The following is a 19169-nucleotide window of genomic DNA, read 5'->3' as shown; positions in this document are numbered from 1 at the left end:
AAATGCCGACGTGACGTCATTCTATTCAACAAATATTCTAAATTAAAGTTCCTTTAAGTGAACCGAAACATTACAGAGCAAAAAGATCTTCAATTCCTGGAGAGATTATTAAATCGGAAAATGTAAGCCACTATAATGAAGTTAACATCACTGCCTAACAGACACTGAGATTGAAAAAAAAGTTCCGGAGCTGGCCTATAAACGTCCAGATCTCTTTGGTGTTAGTTTCTGCCGTCACTTTGCAAGAGCATGCTGACTGTAATTAAATCCTCCTTCTTCAGCTTGATATGATCAGTGCTGGCGAACAGTCGAGCATGAAAGGCACTGTTTTCCTTGTATCACTACGCGACGGAAGCCTCAGGGCGAGGTGAATGTATTTTGAAAACCTTTCCCAAACTGGATTTATCTCCTCAGTGCGATACGTTTAGGGCGTGTAAATGTTATTATTATTTGCATTATTATCGTAATTTCAGATTTCATGGGATAATTTTAAACCATTAACATTTTGTTTTGATATCTGGCATATTTCCTTTTATGTGTAATGTTGGACGGCAGATGAAACGTGCAATACGAACAGGATTGTATACACGGATCATCGGACCAGCGGCCTGGCAGTAATCCCGCGTTAGGTAAATACTTCTATTCATTCCCTCCCGCATGATCTTGAGTCACCTCAAGGTCCATTAGTAGGTATAACCATCCCAGCATCCCTACACACAACCCTCACTTCCTGGTCTGCCCGCTGGCACAATGGCGGGACGATCTCAAGGTAATACACATACACTCTATTATGTACTGACTTTCTTCACGAAGAACTTCATTGTACTCAAGCAATTTTCAGCTTCTTTGCGATGGTTTACTGAGAAAGGAGCGGTTTGGAGAGAGAGAGAGAGAGAGAGGGGGGGGGAGAGAGAGAGAGAGAGAGAGAGGGAGAGAGAGAGAGAGAGAGAGAGAGAGAGAGAGTGGTGAAATTCACAAGTTTACAGTACTACATTAAGAAGAAAAAATAAATTTCACGACACGATTTTTCTTGATCATGTTTGAATTTTATCTTCAGGGAAATGTGTCCCTTAGATAAAACTGAGACATGTAGGAGAATAATTCGTGCTATTCTTATATTTTTATATATACACACTTACTTTATATTACAAGGCTTTAGTCATATCAGGACGGAGACCGGAGATATACCACAAAAGGGCTTGTCACATTTTACCCATGATGGGAACCAAACCCATGTCCTCGGCATGACAAGCGACCGGTTGAACCAGTGGGTTACCTTACCGTTCCTGAGTTCAGTAAGACAGGGACCAATAAATGGATGAATCTGAGGATACGAGTGAGTGACGAGGATACGAGATACGGCCTGACATGGGTGGTAAGTCTGGAGTTATGCCCTCAGTTGCCCGCGCGTATGGCCAATCTAGAAAAACAATGAGGCCGAGTTTGGGATTCGAGCCCAGCAACGGTTCCACGCGCTCGTAAGGCGCCTTAAGCAATACAATACAGTTCCATCTAGAGAATATAATCAGGCCTAGCGAGCAGTGTAAACTAATTTAGGGGTCAGTCTTGCAACACTTTTTCTTATGTTACTGTTGGCAGTCTATGAAGTCTATTTACAACTCACAGACATTATTTTTTATACATGTCATGGACGACAACTGAGCTCAGGCTCGACACACGCTTTAACAATACCTCCGAGATTGAACATACAAATGGCGAATTTTAGGAACGATAGAGGACGCCAGTCTCCAAGATGCCCTAATGTTGGGCAAACTAAAACGTGCAAATCTCGACTGTGGGAATGAGACCTGAGCGTGGCAGGCCTTAAATACTACACTCAGAGAAGAAAGTCTCATTACATTGATTGCACTACGACATAGATTCATATCTCTCCTGTTATCAATAGAGAATTCCGTACAATAACAGGAAGGCGAATTTCTACATCTACCTTTCAAAACCGGCTCTATGCCGCCGGACTGTGAAGGGTGTGGCCCTAACAGCTTACCATAGGCGACAAAGACTGGGGTGGGCTAGGCAACACCAAGGACAAGGCTGTGCTGCACTGGCGTTACACCATATGATTCAAGGCTTTGCCTCCGATTCACAGATATCAGAAAATGCTTTTGGCGACGTAGCGGCGAGAGGTATGTGAGGATAGTTCCAGACAATGATCGGTATCAGGGCGGTAGTGTCGTGGTTTGGAGCGATATTACACATGAGAGGCGAACTAACTTGGTTATTGTGAATGAACATTTGACTGACCAGCGATATGTTGCCAAGTTTTGCCAACTGTTTGTTCCACTCGCTAGTATTGTCGGCAGAAAGTTTGAACTGCAAGATAACAACGCAAGACATCGTGCCCAGATCGCCACCGATTATATCTGACGAGAAGGCATACTGGCATTGGACTGGCCCGCTACGTCCCCTGACATGTCCCCAAAAGAGCATCTGAGGGATGTTCTCGGGCTGAGAGTTACACCAGAGACCCTACACCTGCCAACGTGGCCCAGCTTGGAATAGCTCTTCAGGCAGAATGTCGGGCAATACCAAGGGCAACCATACACAAGTTAATCAACAGAAAACCATCAAGGTGCCATGCGTGTATCGCCCAACATAGTGGACACACCAGATATTGATCTACGCTCCCCAAATTAATTTATCATTACACCTTCACTATCATTTTAACTGTGTTAGTATATTTGTATTTTCTCACGTTGCTCCACAAACAAAATAGAACACCTAAATGTATTACGCTACGGTCCTAACTGCAGCTTTTAAAAATCAATGATAGTTCTTGAGCTCCAGAAGACACCTGAGGAGCGCCTATTAATGTCTTGTCACTCAAATTAACAACAAAGTGAGCAAGATCTTAAGAAAGTATCCTATCATCTCATGGCTGAATAGAAAGCGGTTACAGTTTGGGTTTTTTCAATTTGCAATTGAATTTGTATGCTTCAGCATCAATTATTGAAGTTGAAATGATTCTCATACCACATCGTCTCCCTTGGTGCAGCATCACATTTCAAAGTTTGTATTCAGTCGGGCGGCATTTCCCAATAGTGTCTACACGACTGTCAGTAGTCTGGTCTGGGAAAACAACATCAGTTTGAGATGAAATAAACATGAGGTGTCGACTCACCTGGTGACAGGTAGACACAGACCCGGTCACCATATATCATCTACCCAGAATCGTCCGTTTATGTCTCCCTAGGGACAACGACACAGTGTTACACATGGGCAGTCAAGAACAGGTCAATCCTTGTTATACATTGGCAGTCAAGAACAGACCAATCATTGTTACACATTGGCAGTCAAGAACAGGCCAAACCTTGATACACATTGGCAGTCAAGAACAGGCCAAGCCTTGTTATTCCTGGGCAGACAAGAACAGGTCAATCCTTATTATACATTGGCAGTCAAGAACAGGCCAATCCTTGTTATACATGGGCAGTCAAGAACAGGCCAAACCTTGTTATACATGGGCAGTCAAGAACAGGCCAAACCTTGTTATACATTGGCAGTCAAGAACAGGCCAAACCTTGTTATACATGGGCAGTCAAGAACAGGCCAAACCTTGTTATACATTGACAGTCAAGAACAGGCCAAACCTTGTTATACATTGGCAGTCAAGAACAGGCCAATCCTTGTTATACATGGGCAGTCAAGAACAGGCCAAACCTTGTTATACATGGGCAGTCAAGAACAGGCCAAACCTTGTTATACATTGGCAGCCAAGAACAGGCCAAACCTTGTTATACATTGGCAGTCAAGAACAGGCCAAACCTTGTTATACATTGGCAGTCAAGAACAGGCCAAACCTTGTTATACATTGGCAGTCAAGAACAGGCCAAACCTTGTTATACATTGGCAGTCAAGAACAGGCCAAACCTTGTTATACATGGGCAGTCAAGAACAGGCCAAACCTTGTTATACATTGGCAGTCAAGAACAGGCCAAACCTTGTTATACATTGGCAGTCAAGAACAGGCCAAACCTTGTTATACATTGGCAGTCAAGAACGAGCCAAACCTTGTTATACATTGGCAGCCAAGAACAGGCCAAACCTTGTTATACATTGGCAGTCAAGAACAGGCCAAACCTCGTTATACATTGGCAGTCAAGAACAGGCCAAACCTTGTTATACATTGGCAGTCAAGAACAGGCCAAACCTCGTTATACATTGGCAGTCAAGAACAGGCCAAACCTTGTTATACATGGTCAGTCAAGAACAGACCTTGTTACACATAGGCAGTCAAGAACAGGCCAAACCTTGTTATACATGGGCAGTCAAGAACAAACCAAACCTTGTTATACATTGGCAGTCAAGAACAGGCCAAACCTTGTTATACATTGACAGTCAAGAACAGGCCGATCGTTGTTATACATTGGCAGTCAAGAACAGGCCGATCCTTGTTATACATTGGCAGTCAAGAACAGGCCGAACCTTGTTGAACATAGGCAGTCAAGAACATGTTAAACCTTGTTATACATGGGCAGTCGAGAACAGGCCAAACCTTGTTATACATGGGCAGTCAAGAACAGGCCAAACCTTGTTATACATTGACAGTCAAGAACAGGCCAAACCTTGTTATACATTGGCAGTCAAGAACAGGCCAATCCTTGTTATACATGGGCAGTCAAGAACAGGCCAAACCTTGTTATACATGGGCAGTCAAGAACAGGCCAAACCTTGTTATACATTGGCAGCCAAGAACAGGCCAAACCTTGTTATACATTGGCAGTCAAGAACAGGCCAAACCTTGTTATACATTGGCAGTCAAGAACAGGCCAAACCTTGTTATACATTGGCAGTCAAGAACAGGCCAAACCTTGTTATACATTGGCAGTCAAGAACAGGCCAAACCTTGTTATACATGGGCAGTCAAGAACAGGCCAAACCTTGTTATACATTGGCAGTCAAGAACAGGCCAAACCTTGTTATACATTGGCAGTCAAGAACAGGCCAAACCTTGTTATACATTGGCAGTCAAGAACGAGCCAAACCTTGTTATACATTGGCAGCCAAGAACAGGCCAAACCTTGTTATACATTGGCAGTCAAGAACAGGCCAAACCTCGTTATACATTGGCAGTCAAGAACAGGCCAAACCTTGTTATACATTGGCAGTCAAGAACAGGCCAAACCTCGTTATACATTGGCAGTCAAGAACAGGCCAAACCTTGTTATACATGGTCAGTCAAGAACAGACCTTGTTACACATAGGCAGTCAAGAACAGGCCAAACCTTGTTATACATGGGCAGTCAAGAACAACCAAACCTTGTTATACATTGGCAGTCAAGAACAGGCCAAACCTTGTTATACATTGACAGTCAAGAACAGGCCGATCGTTGTTATACATTGGCAGTCAAGAACAGGCCGATCCTTGTTATACATTGGCAGTCAAGAACAGGCCGAACCTTGTTGAACATAGGCAGTCAAGAACATGTTAAACCTTGTTATACATGGGCAGTCGAGAACAGGCCAAACCTTGTTATACATGGGCAGTCAAGAACAAACCAAACCTTGTTATACATTGGCAGTCAAGAACAGGCCAAACCTTGTTATACATTGACAGTCAAGAACAGGCCGATCGTTGTTATACATTGGCAGTCAAGAACAGGCCGATCCTTGTTATACATTGGCAGTCAAGAACAGGCCGAACCTTGTTGAACATAGGCAGTCAAGAACATGTTAAACCTTGTTATACATGGGCAGTCGAGAACAGGCCAAACCTTGTTATATATGGGCAGTCAAGAACAGGCCAAACCTTGTTACACTTGGGCAGTCAAGAACAGGCCAAACCTTGTTACATATTGGCAGTCAAGAACGAGCCAAACCTTGTTATACATTGGTAGTCAGGAACAGGCCAATCCTTGTTATACATGGGCAGCCAAGAACAGGCCAAACCTTGTTATACATTGGCAGCCAAGAACAGGCCAAACCTTGTTATACATTGGCAGCCAAGAACAGACCAAACCTTGTTATACATTGGCAGTCAAGAACAGGCCAATCCTTGTTATACATGGGCAGTCAAGAACAGGCCAACTTTGATACACATTGGCAGTCAAGAACAGGCCAAACCTTGTTATACATTGGCAGTCAAGAACAGGCCAATCCTTGTTATACATAGGCAATCAAGAACAGGCCAATCCTTGTCAGTTAAGACTATGATATGGCAGCTCTCTTTAAACTCATCCGCAACACACAGGATATGTACTTTACATTGAACTCGAGGGTTGGGTTTAACGCCGCCGTGTTTTAACACTTGTCTCAGAAGCTATGGAAGAAGCGCTGATTGCTTGTAAAGCCTACCCGTAGATGTCAGTCTGATTTATTAGAACAGGTTGATCTATATTTAGCGATTCGGGGTTTTCCACAACAATTTCCCCCAGGGCAATCCTCGTGGTTGCATTGAAATGATAGCGACGGTGATATCCGGAAACCATGGCGACACCTAGCGGCCCTGGGATGAAGCTTAGCTTCAGTGGCTGGTACATTACGTTGTATACACTAATTCATTAGTTTCTACCCAGGGGCGACTCCCAACTTTTTTGTGATAAATACATCTGACCTGAGATGACATTAAACCCTTGCGAACACCCAACGTCTCAATCTCTCTTGGACGCAGGCCAAGCAGACTTCTGTGAATGGTAATCTGCTAATACAATCGTTTTCAGTGAATATGGTGCCTTGGAAAATTGTGGAGCTCTCGGATATTGAGGTCACTCAAATCTCACCGAGGTCTGTTCTGTGACATCATAACATGTCTACACACTGTTACATGTAAAGCCCAGGTCAGAGGTCAAGCCCCCCAACAAAGGGAGGGAAATGAGACGACTGCTACGGATTAACTCTGAATGAGGTCTCGCCCGAAGTCGTGACGATCCCAGCTTGGCAAATCCGCTTTCCTCCGTACAGAAGGGTGATAGCCCTTGGCGGCTTCAAATTAGCGTTGTGTGTGATTGCACCGAAACTCGTTACACGGTTAAGCTGGGTGATGACGTGACACATCGGACTGACACTCCCTGTCAGAGTGTTGTCAACCGTTCCAGGAATGGGGAACAAAGAGTCACAGATAAGCGCTCTATGATGATGATGATGATGATGATGGTGATGATGGAGAAAAGTTGTAAATAAGATCCAGTGTAGTCTTTGTCGCAGTCCCTGAACCATAATATTTCCCCTTCCGCCAAGCCCTTTCTGTTAAGCGAAAAAGCTGGAAATATAGGCTCCTTTTCAATCTAAATGGAGTTACATGCACTTGTTTATATCAAAATTATCAATTTTCAGACACTAAGCGTTAGCCAAGGTCCAGTGCTACAAATGCATCTCGGTGCTACGACTGCCGCATCGTCTTATCGTTAAGATCATTTCGTAAAACGAGGCCCAGGGAATATACCAGCACGGATCTCAGCGTATGTGTGACAGAGAATGTTTCATACATATATATGTAGACGTCATATAGCTGGAATATTGCTGAGTGCGGTATATAAATACACGGTATCATTCGTCGATTATACATAGATAATGACATATTTTTTGCGTTGATTTACCAAATTCTAAACAATCTGTAGGGCTTCATGGCGTCTGCTCAATAATAAACCACGACGTGCGCGGAATAATCAGATCATACAAATATGATGTAACGGTCAGTTTGACAAAATGTCTATATGAGTGAGTGAGTATGTTCTTCGGCCAAGCCCTTTCTGTTAAGCGAAAAAGCTGGAAATATAGGCTCCTTTTCAATCTAAATGGAGTTACATGCACTTGTTTATATCAAAATTATCAATTTTCAGACACTAAGCGTTAGCCAAGGTCCAGTGCTACAAATGCATCTCGGTGCTACGACTGCCGCATCGTCTTATCGTTAAGATCATTTCGTAAAACGAGGCCCAGGGAATATACCAGCACGGATCTCAGCGTATGTGTGACAGAGAATGTTTCATACATATATATGTAGACGTCATATAGCTGGAATATTGCTGAGTGCGGTATATAAATACACGGTATCATTCGTCGATTATACATAGATAATGACATATTTTTTGCGTTGATTTACCAAATTCTAAACAATCTGTAGGGCTTCATGGCGTCTGCTCAATAATAAACCACGACGTGCGCGGAATAATCAGATCATACAAATATGATGTAACGGTCAGTTTGACAAAATGTCTATATGAGTGAGTGAGTATGTTCTTCGGCGTATTCTGACAGAGTACAAAATGTATATATTTTAAATATGGTTAAATCCAAATCATGTTTAGATCTAAAATGTCATTCTTAACATGTGAGTGAGTGAATATGGTTTTACGCTGCTTTTAGCAATATACCAACGATATCACGGCGGGGGACACCAGAAATGGGCTTCACACAATGTACCCATACGGGGAATCGAACCCGTGCCTTCAGCGTGACGAGCGAACGCTTTAACCACGAGGCTACCCCACCGCCGCTCTAAACATGTCTGGAATACAAGCATGTTTAGAGTAAAAGGTTTTAATGCTTCTAAACGCTTCTGATTTATGTGACGATGGACCTGAATAAAGTCGTGTTTTGGATCTAAATAGATTTTTCACAGTATGAGATATTCTCGATATAAATTTCCCTCGGGTTTTACGGAAACAAAATTGTTTGCAGAGCATGCTATATCAAAAACAGTTAGACTGTGTAGTGTAAAACAGTGTTTCCGTTCAGAGAAACATTATGGGATATCTTGAAGCAGCGTTTGTTTGTTGTTCAACGCCACACTCAGCAATATTCCAGCTATATGACGGCGGTTTGTAAATAATCGAGGTCTGGACCAGACAATCCAGAGATTGACATCATGAGCATCGATCCACGCAATTGGGATACGATGACATGCATCAACAAAGTCAGCGAGCCTGACCACCTGATCCCGTTAGTCGCCTCTTACGTCAAGCATGGTCGCCTTTTACGACAAGCATGGGTTGCTGAAGACATATTCTAACCCGGATGTTCACTGGTCCTTTAAGCAGTGACCGAGATTTTATTCGGCATTAAAAACCATAGTCATTCTGTTACGCAGGTCTTTGCCATACTTGAGTTGTGGAGACAACGACCTCCACACTTTGTACTTGACCTCTTTGCTTCCATGTGTCAAGTCGTGTGGGTAAATTTCCAGCTGGTCTTAAACTGATAGGTGTGTAAAGTGACTGACGTTTGTAGAGAACACCACAAAAGGTCCATGTCGGATGGAAAAAAACTCAATTCTTTCGTTTTAGAGCATAATGCTACCCACCCACCAAGCACCCAGCACATTCGTCAACACTCGCCCCTTTCCGTAACCTGCAAGAAGACTCGTCCCCCTATCGATGAATGTTATGTGCGAAAATACGACAAACCAATCAGAATGCGCGTATGATTTCAAGTTCTTCGTCAAATAATCCCCCAGAAATAATTTTTGATTTTACATAAGCCTTGCATCTAAAAATATACCAAAGACACAGTTTAATGTATTCAATCATACTGTATAATTCTGCACGTCCCGATGTGCTTTAAATTGCATCTAAAATATAAATAATATATGGGGAAAATGCGTGAACCATTACACAACGAGTTGACAATGTTGTTTTAGGTATGCCCGTTTGCGCTAAGACGGAACCCGGTCGCAAAAATGGCCACGAGAGGGGCACGAGTCGCTATTCGGCTTGTCCCGGAATAACACGATTTGGTCACGAATGCACCCAGCAATGTTGGCCACGATATATAACGATGTTAAACTCGTGTGAATGATCGGTATACATCGTGATATGCTCGTGCTTGGCTCCGTATTTCCCCGTGATACATCGTGAGAGATCGTGGTTGGTTCACGGTGTCGGATATATTTTGGGCATGTTCAAAATATGTCCAATACTCATGTTACATCGTGTCCTGCTCGTGTTGTACTCGTGTTGTGTTCGGTATTGTTCGTAGTCAGCTTGTGTGTATCGTATTACACTCGCAATGATCTCGTGCTGTATTTGTGACACGACGTGAACACGATGTTTTCACGATAGACACGGTGCGAGTACGATATATACGCCCTCAAAACGTTTACTTTTCATGGAGAAGTGTCAACCACGTCCTTGTTACGAGTGTGATACGATGTTCATACGAGCTGGATGCGTGCATTACTACGATAATCACGTGTTGAACACGAGCTGATCACGAGTGCGCTACGATATGTTCACGTGGGGACGCGCGGATGACGCAAGATCATCACGAGTATAAATATGGGTCTCTTTCCCTCGCCAGCAATCAGTTTACGGCAAGATTAAGAGGAGTCCGTCACGTTTCCAGAGTTTAAAACCATTTTGCAGCAAGTTTCAGGTTTTCAGTATGCCACCTCGAAGAAGCCTTGGAAGGGAGCAGGGGACAAGACAGCGGTTGAGGAGGTTTGCTAGGAAGGAAGGGGGGGGGGGGGGGGGGGGGGAGGGCAGGGACCTAGAGGAGGAAGGAGGAGATCACCCACAACCACACTCACACAGAGCCAGGACTAGGACCAGGCAGAGGGCCAGCCAGATGATCTGCCTCTCTATTCTTGGATTGACCTGATCCAGAGGCTCCAGGACAAACTCCGGGTCCACCCGAGGGAAACTTCTGAAACCCTGTCCTGTCCTATCGTGCCAGTTCCTGCAGCAAGGTGCCGTAGAAGCCGTACTGCGGCCGACGAAGAAGCCAAGTCCTCCCCTAAATCTGGCGCTGGACTTGACCGCGGCGTCGGCCCTCCTCTTCCCTTGGCTTACGTCTGCGGACAACCAAGATGTTTTCCGCAACCACCCCGACCACATACCGTCTGCAGTGGAAATCAACAGTCAGCTTCTGGTGCGCCATGTTGCTACGAAAAGCACTGTTCTTTCTGTCTCCTACTACCAATAATACGCCCCCAAATTCGGTCCTATTCCGGTTCCTGTTCGTAGAAGATAAACTCGTAGAGATCGTGTTAATGGCGTAACTAACTCGTACTCAACGTACGATACTAGTCTATATCGTGCTAACATCGCCATATTTCCTAGTGACATGGCACTGACACAGTACTAAACGCGTTGTATTCGAAGTAAGCTCTTGATGTAGTCGTACTACATCGTACTTCATTCACATGCACTAGTACGATATGCACACATCGTGATATATCTAACAAATGTTATATTTAGGATAACGCTTCCTTCGTAAAGTGACCCGTGAAGATCCGGGGTAGAATAGGTCTAGGTCTTCAGCAACCAATGCTTGCTGTAAAAGACGACTATGCTTGTCGTAAGAGGCGACCAACGGGATCGGGTGATCAAACTTGCTGACATGGTTGATGCATGTCATCGTATCCCACTTGCGTGGATAGATGCTCATGATGCCAATCACTTGTCTGGTCCAGACTCGATTATATACACACCGCCGTCACATGATTTGAATATTGCTGAGTGTGGCGTTAAACAACAAACAAACAAAGAAACTCAGTAAAGTACAGATTCTAGTACATTTTTTGGTTGAGCACCATCCGGGACTTCCACACCGTTTGAGTGGGTAAGATAGCTGACTTTGTGTGCTGGCGATTAGGTGCCTCACTCTGAGATTGTTGATTCGAATCCCAAATGGGACTCAACCCCCCAAAAATTCTAGAATCTGTACTTTACTAAGAACGTGTTATCCGAAATATAAAATTTGTTATATCTGACCACTTTCAAAATGACATTGTGTTTCACCGTGATATATCGCGGTCAACATCGCGAAAGTGGGCGGGTAGGATTACCCTGCATACAATCTGATACTATTTTTGAAAGTGTTGCCATCAGCTAAGACATTTTCAAATACAATAGACGCAGAAAATATCAACATAAGTTGAGGAGCAAATTCAACGAACCAAAAATATTAATTTTCAGGATATATATTTCTTGTGTCGTGTCGCTTGACCTGCGATGGTGGTGCTGCCGTTTTTCAATGTAAGCATGACGAACTGCTGTTTCTGGACAGTTACATCACTGAAAAGTTTATCTGATGTGTGATCGTTTCATGTGAATGTAAGGAAAACATTCTGAAATGAGACTTTAATTCAGTTGTTGATTACACTGCTTGTTGTCGGGGAGAGGAGGACATCTCATGAGCACGCGTGTGTACGTTCATTGATACCTGAAACAGGGAGAGACTGGGTCAGTGAGTGGGCGGGAGAATGAGTCGGTCAGTGAGTGGGCGGGAGAATGAGTCGGTCAGTGAGTGGGCGGGAGAATGAGTCGGTCAGTGAGTGGCGGGAGAATGAGTCGGTCAGTGAGTGGCGGGAGAATGAGTCGGTCAGTGAGTAGGCGGGAGAATGAGTCGGTCAGTGAGTGGGCGGGAGAATGAGTCGGTCAGTGAGTGGGCGGGAGAATGAGTCGGTCAGTGAGTGGGCGGGATAATGAGTCGGTCAGTGAGTGGGCGGGAGAATGAGTCGGTCAGTGAGTGGGTGGGAGAATGAGTCGGTCATTGAGTGGGCGGGAGAATGAGTTGGTCAATAGGTGGGCGGGAGAATGAGTCGGTCAGTGAGTGGGTGGGTGGGAGAATGAGTCGGTCAGTGAGTGGGCGGGAGAATGAGTCGGTCAGTGAGTGGGCGGGAGAATGAGTCGGTCAATAGGTGGGCGGGAGAATGAGTCGGTCAGTGAGTGGGCGGGAGAATGAGTAGGTCAGTGAGTGGGCGGGAGAATGAGTCGGTCAGTGAGTAGGCGGGAGAATGAGTCGGTCAGTGAGTGGGTGGGAGAATGATTCGGTGTTTTAAACAGGTGGTCGTTGTTTGGATGAGAGCGAGGGGTTTAGAGAGAGAGACAGACAAAGAGGTAGAGAGGTGGGGAGAGTGAAACGAGAGAAACAAATGGGAGAAAGAGACTTGGAGAGAAAAAGGATAGAGAGAAAGACAGAGCGAGTAATTCTACCTGGGTGACTTCTGATTGGTTCTTCCTCTGGCGATCCCCTCTTCCACACGCAGCGTGAGTCGCCAAGTTCATGTCCGTTTGTCCAGCCGTCTCCGTCCGAATCCTTCATGCAGAGGTCAACTGTCCATTGGAAGCCGGCCGCCTTGAAGTCCTGCAACAGCAACCCAACCCCTACAGGAGGGACCCTTGTCCACGTCACATCCGGATATCCCCTACAGAAGGCACATATGTCCACGTCACATCCGGATATCCCCTACAGGAGGGACCCTTGTCCACGTCACATCCGGATATCCCCTACAGGAGGGACCCATGTCCACGTCACATCCGGATATCCCCTACAGGAGGCACCTATGTCCACGTCACATCCGGATATCCCGTACAGGAGGGACCTATGTCCACGTCACATCCGGATATCCCCTACAGGAAGGACCCAAGTCCACGTCACATCTGGATATCCCCTACAGGAGGGACCCATGTCTACGTCACATCCGGATATCCCCTACAGGAGGGACCCCTGTCCGCGTCATATCCGGATATCCCCTACAGCAGGGACCCCTGCCCGCGTCATATCCGGATATCCCCTACAGCAGGGACCCCTGCCCGCGTCATATCCGGATATCCCCTACAGCAGGGACCCATGTCACACCCCGATACCACCTCGAGGAGGGACCCATATCACACCCCAATACTACCTCCAAGAGGGACCAATGTCTACGTCACATCCGGATACCTGAGTCACGACAGGGACCCAGTCACATCCCGTGTTGTCCCCTTGGTTATTGTCTCCCCATGGTTATTGTCTCTATGGTAATTGTCCCCATGGTTATTGTCTCCATGGTAATTGTACCCCTGGTTATTGTCTCCATGGTAATTGACCCCATGGCTCTTGTCTCCATGGTAAGTTTCTCTGTGGTAATTGTCCCCATGGTTATTGACCTCATGGTTATTGTCTCTATGGTAATTGGGACAGCCTCCGTGGTCTTGTGGTAGAGCGTCCGCCCGGAGAGCGGAAGGTCCGCAGTTCGATCCCCGGCCGCGTCATACCAAAAGACGTTAAAAGATGGTACTTGTTGTTACCCTGTCTGGCGCTCGGCATTAAGGGGCTAAAACAAGGACTGGTAGGCTCGGAGTCAGTATACTGTGTCTGAGTGGGGTATCCATGTTAAACTGCGGCATGGTATCTCAGTGAGCTAGCACTATAAATCGGCATCAGTCTGGACTAGTACAAGCAGACACACAAACACACACACGTACATGCACGTCGCTATATAAATGCAATAATCTTGGACGTGACGTTACACCCAATTTCACCTCACCTCACCTATGGTAATTGTCCATATGGTTATTGTCTCCATGGTAATTGTCCCCATGGTTATTGTTTCCATGGTTTTTGACGTCATGGTTATTGTCCCCATGGTTATTGTCTCTGTGGTAATTGTCCATATGGTTATTGTCTCCATGGTAATTGTCCCCATGGTTATTGTTTCCATGGTTTTTGACGTCATGGTTATTGTCTCTATGGTAATTGTCTCTATGGTAATTGTCCCCATGGTTATTGTCTATATGGTAATTGTCCCCATGGTTATTGTCTCTATGGTAATTGTCCCCATTGTTATTGTCTCTATGGTAATTGTCCCCATGGTTATTGTCTATATGGTTATTGTCTCTATGGTAATTGTTCCCATGGTTATTGTCTCCATGGTTATTGTCCCCATGGTTATTGTCTCTATAGTAATTGTCCCCATGGTTATTGTCTCTATGGTAATTGTCCCCATGGTTATTGTCCCCATGGTTATTGTCTCCATGGTTATTGTCTCTGTTGTAATTGTCACCATGGTTATTGTCTCCATTGGTTTTTTTACGTCATGGTTATTGTCCCCATGGTTATTGTCTCCATGGTAATTGTCTCTATGGTTATTGTCTCTATGGTAATTGTCCTTATGGTTATTGTCTCTATGGTAATTGTCCCCATGGTTATTGTCTATATGGTAATTGTCCCCATGGTTATTGTCTCTATGGTAATTGTCCCCATTGTTATTGTCTCTATGGTAATTGTTCCCATGGTTATTGTCCCCATGGTTATTGTCTCCATGGTTATTGTCCCCATGGTTATTGTCTCCATGGTTATTGTCCCCATGGTTATTGTCTCCATGGTTATTGTCCCCATGGTTATTGTCTCTATGGTAATTGTCCCCATGGTTATTGTCTCCATTGTTATTGTCCCCATGGTTATTGTCTCTATAGTAATTGTCCCCATGGTTATTGTCTCTATGGTAATTGTCCCCATGGTAATTGTCCCCATGGTTATTGTCTCCATGGTTATTGTCTCTGTTGTAATTGTCACCATGGTTATTGTCTCCATTGGTTTTTTTACGTCATGGTTATTGTCCCCATGGTTATTGTCTCCATGGTAATTGTCTCTATGGTTATTGTCTCTATGGTAATTGTCCTTATGGTTATTGTCTCTATGGTAATTGTCCCCATGGTTATTGTCTATATGGTAATTGTCCCCATGGTTATTGTCCCCATGGTTATTGTCTCCATGGTAATTGTCTCTATGGTTATTGTCTCTATGGTAATTGTCCTTATGGTTATTGTCTCTTTGGTAATTGTCCCCATGGTTATGGTCGCCATGGTAATTGTCCCCATGGTCATTGTCCCCATGTTCATTGTCTCTGTTGTAATTGTCACCATGGTTATTGTCACCATGGTTATTGTCACCATGGTAATTGTATAAGAGCTTAACTGTTTTGTCCTCGTGTTTTACCAGCAAAGTATTCCTGGACATCCGGGGTAGAATAGGTCTTTAGCAACCTGCGTAAGAGGCGACTAACGGCATCGGGTGGTCAGCCACGCTGACCCGGCTGATGCATGTCATCGTATCCCAATTGCGTGGATCGATGCTCATGAATCAGTCATTGGGTTGTCTGGTCCAGGCTCGATTATTGACAGTCCGCCATCATATGGCTTGAATGTTGCTGAGTGTGGTGTTGTACAGCAAACAAACATACAAATTAACAAAGATCGATGCTCATAATATCAATCAGTGGATTGTCTGGACCAGACTCTATTATCTACAGATGGTCGTAGCTGGACCAGTCCAACAAACCATCAAAAGAAAACTTTCACTGTATTTGGTGTATGTTTTTGCAAAATACAATGGTTTGGCGTCTCCTATCAGATAATTCAAATATGTTTTCAAGCACTGAGAAAATAAACTGTTTCAAACAATAATTCCATAATTATGTGGTTCGTACCTCTGGTGGTTTCACGACACTTATATTTCAAATGAAACAATCATAATTGTACCACAATTGTCACTTCGTCAACTCATAGCGTTATCTTACCTTGCCGAATTGATTGAGGTCATCCTTTGACCCTGAAAACTGATGTGTGTGACCTACCGCCGCCCAGTGCACGGTGGGGTAGCAGGGGTTGGGCACCTGGTACCCGTGGGGGATGTTGGCTTGGTCCTGCTCCATCGCCATGACGACGGGAAGCATTAGCAGACAGATGTAAGGAACCATGATGGCCAACTCTCTGGGGTTTCGGAAAGACCTAGTTGTTTTGTGGGAATGTCCGTCTGTCCGTTATCAGTAACTGACTTACGATGACTAAGCAAAAACATTACCTCTTGTGTAAGGAGGTTGGTCTTACGCAGCTTCCAACAGTATTCCAGGTATATCACAGTGTCAGCTTAAGGGAGCATTAAAACCCGAAGTGGTGCAGTCTTAAACGTTTACCGATTTGGTGAAACCCAGGGGCGGTCGGGTAGCCTAGTGGTTAAAGCGTTCGCTCGTCACGCCGAAGACCCGGGTTCGATTCCCGACATGGGTACAATGTGTGGAGCCTATTTCTGGTGTTCCCCGACGTGATATTGCTGGCGTAAAACCGTACTCCCTCATTTGGTGAAACCATCGAGCACAGGTATGCTGGCAAACCTCAAAACATAATCATAGTGGCCCCGGATTCGAACCCACAATCACAGGTTTCAGGCGTGCCCAAGGGACGCAACTCTGCACAAGGAGAGCAAAGGAGAACTGACATCCTTGAAATGGTGACTTGAATTGAAAAGTTAATGTTTAGTTTCAATAGATATTATTATTGTTTCATAGCAAGTGGAAATATGTAGCAGAACCTAAAACATCAGCAAGGCTTGATTTCTAATTGATATCAATAATTCATTTTCTTATATCAATAATTATATCTATTGATATCTAAAAGATGAGCAGTGTATTAACTAAATATACTATTTGGGCGCTTGTTTTAATAGATGCATATCGTAACTACCCTCTCGTCTCGGATCTTGGGAGTCGTGTTTCCCCGAATACATACAATGTGTTGCTACAGTCATGGTGTCCTACAAATAACGTTCTGTTTCGTCTCTCCGATCTGCTCGATTGTTCCTTCGTAAAAGTGGAAATTTGTCCGTCAATCTGAAAAAAGCTGGAGGAGCGAGGATGGAAAAGAAATGATTCTTCGAAATGGCAGATGGTATGTGGAGCTAGGGTTACAGACAAAACGTTATTTTTTCGTGATGATTACACTTGCCGCATAGAATGCTGTCCACCAATTTCGTTTCCCTTTATCACGGACTAAGGGTAAGCGAACCTTCCGTATACACTCTCCTTTGATGGTTTGATTAGCAGCTATTAAAACAAGCGCAAAATTAGTACATTTATTAAACTTCTCGAGGTAATTATCCGATAATATCTAGATTTCACGAACGAGATATTTACGATATGCCACATTTGTCAAGGTCAATTTTGGTTTACCTGAAGTGAACCGGACCACGGAACTGAGAATATCACCCTGAATGGGGGAATAAGTGAGTGAGTATGGTTTTACGACGCTTTTAGCAATATTCCAGCAATATCACGGCGGGGGACACCAGAAATGGGCTTCACACATTGTACCCATATGGGGATTTGAACCCGGATCTTCGCCGTGACCAGCGAACGCTTTAACCACTAGGCTACCCGACCGCCCCTCACGCTGAATGAAACACTGTACAGTGTATTTGTGAGGGTAATCTTATTCAACATGTATACTGTTGAAGTTAAGTAACATTAAGAGTTCTTCCGGTATCCAGGGCGTTTAAGCCAAACTAGATTGTTTTAGTCCGGGTTACAATAGCTCTCAGCAAGCCATGCTTATGGTAAAAAGCAACAGTCGCGATCGGGTGGCCAGGCACGCTGACTTTGTGGATGCATGTCATGGTATCCCAATTGCGGAGATCGATGCTCATGATATCAATCACTGGATTATCGATTATTTACAGACCGCCGTCATTATAGCCTGAATATTGCTGAGTACGGCGTTATTCAACAAACGAACAAACGAACAAACGAACAAACAAACAAATCTTAGTCAGTGTGCTACAAAGCATTGATAAAAGATATTACAGTAAGTGAGAAGAGCATGTTTCTAAGAAGCACACCTCTCTCTGGACATTTACTGTTTGTTTGGTAGGTTAACGCCAATGTTTCGACTATATAAAGGAGGGCTGTGATTGACATCATGAACATAGATTAACACAATTAGGATACGGTGTCATGAATCCAGCCATCGTGCCTGACCACCCGATCCCGTTAGGGGCCTCTTGCGACAAGCATTTGTTGCTGAAGATCGATTCTAACCCGGAACGTGGAGTGGGGGGTTGGGGTGGGGCGATTACTGAAGAGAGAGAGAGAGAGAGAGAGAGAGAGAGAGAGAGAGAGAGAGAGAGAGAGAGAGAGAGAGAGAGAGAGAGAGAGAGAGAGAGAGAGAAAAGAATGGATGGATGGATGGATGGATGGATGGATGATAGATAGATAGATAGTTAGATACAGTAGAACATGGACATAACGAACAACAAGGGACCAGAGAAATCGTAATATCCGTTGTTCGTTATATACGTTTTTGCTCGGAAACGTCCGCCATCTTGGCTGATACAAAATACAAGACACGTAATTGCAGCATTGATTAATTTTGTATTAACAATGATCACTTCATAGCATTCAATTCAAATTATATACAGGCCCACCAGTAAAACTCTCAAAATATAAAATGTGATAACGTTATTGTCATTATACAGTCAAGGACAAGACGAGCATGAAAATAGATATTCCTCTCAAAAGTAGAACTAATAACGGCAAGTTATGAGTGCGAGATACCAGTCTCAACTTGTTAGCGTTCGTTCTCGTCCTGTTTTCTACAGATCCAATCTAAATATCAGTATACATTTTCAGATATAGAAAAAAACGTGTATGAGAACATTAACCTTTAAGGGGTAGT

General features: G+C 44.3%; 1 protein-coding gene across 1 annotated transcript; it reads right to left on the bottom strand.

The window, feature by feature from the left end:
* Window positions 1-12023: 12023 nt before the first annotated feature.
* On the bottom strand, window positions 12024-16494 carry LOC139453019 (temptin-like). Its single transcript, XM_071234645.1, has 3 exons — window positions 16241-16494; window positions 12894-13044; window positions 12024-12120 (listed from the first exon to the last, which is right to left on the bottom strand). Exons 1-3 carry the CDS (start codon window positions 16418-16420, stop codon window positions 12089-12091), a joined length of 363 nt encoding a protein of 120 aa, XP_071090746.1. The 5' UTR covers window positions 16421-16494; the 3' UTR covers window positions 12024-12088.
* Between the last annotated feature and the right edge of the window lie 2675 nt (window positions 16495-19169).

Source organism: Haliotis cracherodii, unplaced genomic scaffold, assembly GCF_022045235.1.
Source record: "Haliotis cracherodii isolate W230 unplaced genomic scaffold, xgHalCrac1.p SCAF_9, whole genome shotgun sequence".
Taxonomy (NCBI): domain Eukaryota; kingdom Metazoa; phylum Mollusca; class Gastropoda; order Lepetellida; family Haliotidae; genus Haliotis; species Haliotis cracherodii.
The sequence above is the reverse complement of the archived record's forward strand: the minus strand, read 5'-3'. Positions and strand labels throughout refer to the sequence as shown.

Bases quoted from the DNA above. Each gene is read 5' to 3' on its own strand.
- LOC139453019 (XM_071234645.1), bottom strand. From the start codon at position 16,420: ATGGTTCCTTACATCTGTCTGCTAATGCTTCCCGTCGTCATGGCGATG. The intron at 13,045-16,240 runs GTAAGATAACGC...TTGCTGTTGCAG, and splicing joins ACCTCAATCAATTCGGCAAG to GACTTCAAGGCGGCCGGCTT. The intron at 12,121-12,893 runs GTAGAATTACTC...TCCCTGTTTCAG, and splicing joins ACCAATCAGAAGTCACCCAG to GTATCAATGAACGTACACAC.